Here is a 3,441-nt window from a genome sequence, read left to right on the forward strand (position 1 = left end):
GGCATCGTTCAAAACTATACAAAGAAAAGAAAGAAGAGAAGAAAGCTCATAGGAAGGCAATAAGGTTTGCCAGAAATTTCTCCAAAAGAGATTTGAAAAACATTAAATGTTATAAGTGTGGACGTTTTGGTCATCTTGCAACAAATTGTAAGGCTGATAAGTTTAAAGCTTTGGAGTTGGATGAATCAACTCAAGATAAATTCTATGAGTTACTTTATGAATCTGATTCAGATTCCAATTCTTCTGGTAATTCTTCAGGTTATAGTACTGATAATAATGTTGATAATGCTACTAATAAATGTGCTGATTGTCTAGGTGATAATTGTTCTTGTGGGCAAGATGAATTTTATAAATTGCAATCTCAGATGGAAGATTCTTATTTAGATAAATTGCAACAATGTTTTGAAGAATTAACTTTTAAAATGATTTCTTCAGAAAATGTTATTGAACTTTTAAAAGATGTTTCTGATGAAAATCTTAGAAATAAGATTTTAGAAATGGCTTCTTCAAAAACCTCTTCTTCAAAAATTTTTGAAAAACCAAAGAAGAATGAAGATAAAAATTTTGAAAACTTCAATTACAAAGCTAGTCCTTATTCTTTACAAGAAGTTTTTTCTAGACTTGAAAATAAAGGACCAGATTTTGTAAGAGATACTTCTCTTGATGATTCAAAACATGAGGTCGAAAAACTTAAAAAGGAGATTAAATCTTTGAAACAAAATCAGTTGATTTATAATCAACGTATTTCTTAATTAGAAAATAAAGATATTTCTGTTTTTGATAAAGGTAAAGCTGCTATAGATGAAGAGATTAATGAATCTCTTAGTCCTAAATTTCTGGGAATGATGCAAATTGTTATTGCTCATCGTTGCTGTATAAATTGCACCATTCTGATTAATAATGATTTTAAAATTACAAGTATTGCTATGATTGATAGTGGTGCTGATGTTAGTTGTATTCAAGAAGGATTAATTCCTTCAAGTTTTTTTGAAAAAACAACTCATATTGTTAAATCTGCTTCTAATCATTCTTTAGACATAAAATATAAATTGTCTAATACTTGTATTTGCCAGAGTAATGTTTGTATTCCTCACTTTTTCTTTCTGGTTAAAAATCAATTATATCCGCCAATTATACTTGGTACTCCTTTTATTAACGTTTTATATCCCTTTTCTAAACTAAATGCAAAAGGATTTACAGCAAAATATAATGGTAATACCATTAATTTTGAATTCATAACTAAACCAATTACTAGAGATATTAACTCTTTAATTCATTTTAAACAAAAACATATTGAGTCTTTACAAATGGAAATTTATAGTCTGAATATTTCAGAGTCTTTACAATCACCTAAAGTACAAGAAAAAATTAAATTGATTTCTGGAAAAATGGCAGCTGATATTAGTGCAGATCATCCAAATGCTTTTTGGGACATGAAAAAACATATTGTAACCTTGTCATATGAAGATTCTTTATCTGAATCAGATATTCATATGAAATCTCGCCCCTATCCGATGAATGCTGAATCAGTTGATTTATGTAAAAAAGAAATTAATAGTTTATTACAAAAGGGACTTATAAAACCCTCTAAATCTCCATGGTCTTGTACTGCTTTTAATGTTAATAACGTTGCAGAACAAGAAAGAGGTGTTCCCAGGTTAGTAATAAATTATAAACCTTTGAACAAAGTTTTAAAATGGATTAGATATCCGATTCCAAATAAGAAAGATCTTCTTTCTAGACTATATGATGCTAATATATTTTCCAAATTTGATTTAAAATCAGGTTATTGGCAAATTCAAATTTTTAAGGATCATACTTATAGAACTGCGTTTAATGTTCAATTTGGTCAATACGAATGGAACGTTATGCCATTTAGATTGAAGAGTGCTCCTTCTGAATTTCAGAAAATTATGAATGATATTTTTAACCCTTATATGGATTTTATAATTGTTTATATAGATGATATTCTTGTTTATTCTAAAACTTTAGAATCTCATATTAAACATCTTGATAATTTCAAAAATATTGTTTTACAAAATGGTTTAGTTATACCTAAAATCAAAATGAGTCTTTTTCAGACTGATGTGAGATTTTTGGGTCACCAAATTTGTCAAGGAAAGATAACTCCTATTCAACGATCCATTGATTTTGCATCAAAATTTCCTACTGAAATTACTAATAAAACTATGTTGCAAAGATTTTTGGGCAGTTTCAATTATATTTCTCCATTTTATAAAAATTTATCTAAAGATCTTGCTCCTTTAACTGATAGGTTAAAGAAAGGTAAAATGTTACCTTGGAATAATGATCTTACTGTACTAGTTAAATCAATAAAGCAAAGAGTTAAACATATAGCTCCGTTCGACTTTGAAATTCAGTATAAAAAGGGAACTGAGAATTCACTTCCTGACTTTTTATCAAGAGAATTCTTGTCTTCCTAAATTATTTGTTAAGCATGTCTACTTATCAATATTTTCTTGGTGCTAAAACTCTTATAACAATTTTGAGAGTTTTACCTTTAAATGAAGATTTAAAAGAGAAAATTCTTAATATAATTATCGATGATTTGGTTTTAGACTTTTTTATACAAGGGTCACCATTTTCTGACCTTTCCCTTGCAGATAATTACTGGGAACTGGATATTTCTGGATATTTTTCGCATTTATACTAATCAATTTGTCCAACTTTGCAGCATGGGAGGTACCGACCCTCTACCATGGTCACAAGTGCGTGGTCGTGGAGGAATAAATCGCGAAGAGGAAGATCATCCTCTTCTTCACAACAAACAAGGTCGTCATGCGACTCTTCCTTTCCTGTTATACAGTTAGGAAGTAAAACTCTGATTAAAAGATTGGTTGTCACGACCCAAATTCAGACCGCGACTGGCACCCACACTTTCCCTCCTATGTGAGCGAACCAACCAATCTAACCTTAACATTTCAATATAATATCAACAGAAAGTAATGCGGAAGACTTAAACTCATAAGTAAAATCAATAATCAACTTCTATAACTCAAAAACTTATCATTATCCCCAGAATCTGGAAGTCATCATCACAAGAACATCTACTTTAAACTACTAATTCTAAGACTTTCTAAGAGCTAAAAATACATAAGAAACTAGTCCATGCCGGAAGTTCAAGGCATCAAGACATGAAGGAGAAGATCCAGTCCAAGCTAGAAGCGTTAGCTCACCCTGAAGATCCGGTGTGACGAAGACTGGCTTGAGTTACTGTTGGGTCGAAGATGACGGCACGTTTGCTGCACTCCACAAATAACAAGAAGAAAACATAAAAGTAGGGGTCAGTACAAAACAAGGGTACTGAGTAGATATCATCGGCCAACTCAAAATAGGGAACAGTATATATCAATATTATCGTAAATCAACTATAAAACTCAACATGTAGCAACAACAAGTATTATAATCATCAATAAGTAC

At 30.5% G+C, this 3,441-nt stretch overlaps 1 protein-coding gene across 1 annotated transcript; it reads left to right on the top strand.

The window, feature by feature from the left end:
• Positions 1-1,388: 1,388 nt before the first annotated feature.
• On the top strand, positions 1,389-2,831 carry LOC138339369 (uncharacterized). The gene is made up of 2 exons (XM_069290963.1): positions 1,389-1,657; positions 2,696-2,831. The coding sequence occupies exons 1-2, from the start codon at positions 1,389-1,391 to the stop codon at positions 2,829-2,831; spliced, it is 405 nt and encodes a 134-aa protein (XP_069147064.1).
• The last annotated feature ends 610 nt before the right edge of the window (positions 2,832-3,441 follow it).

Source organism: Solanum lycopersicum, chromosome 11 (assembly GCF_036512215.1).
Source record: "Solanum lycopersicum chromosome 11, SLM_r2.1".
In the NCBI taxonomy this organism is placed as follows: domain Eukaryota; kingdom Viridiplantae; phylum Streptophyta; class Magnoliopsida; order Solanales; family Solanaceae; genus Solanum; species Solanum lycopersicum.

What these genes read in the sequence shown, in the direction of transcription:
- LOC138339369 (XM_069290963.1), top strand. Translation starts at nt 1,389, where the DNA reads ATGGCAGCTGATATTAGTGCAGATCATCCAAATGCTTTTTGGGACATG. An exon ending in CAAGAAAGAGGTGTTCCCAG is followed by an intron (nt 1,658 to 2,695) that starts GTTAGTAATAAA and finishes CCAACTTTGCAG; the next exon opens with CATGGGAGGTACCGACCCTC.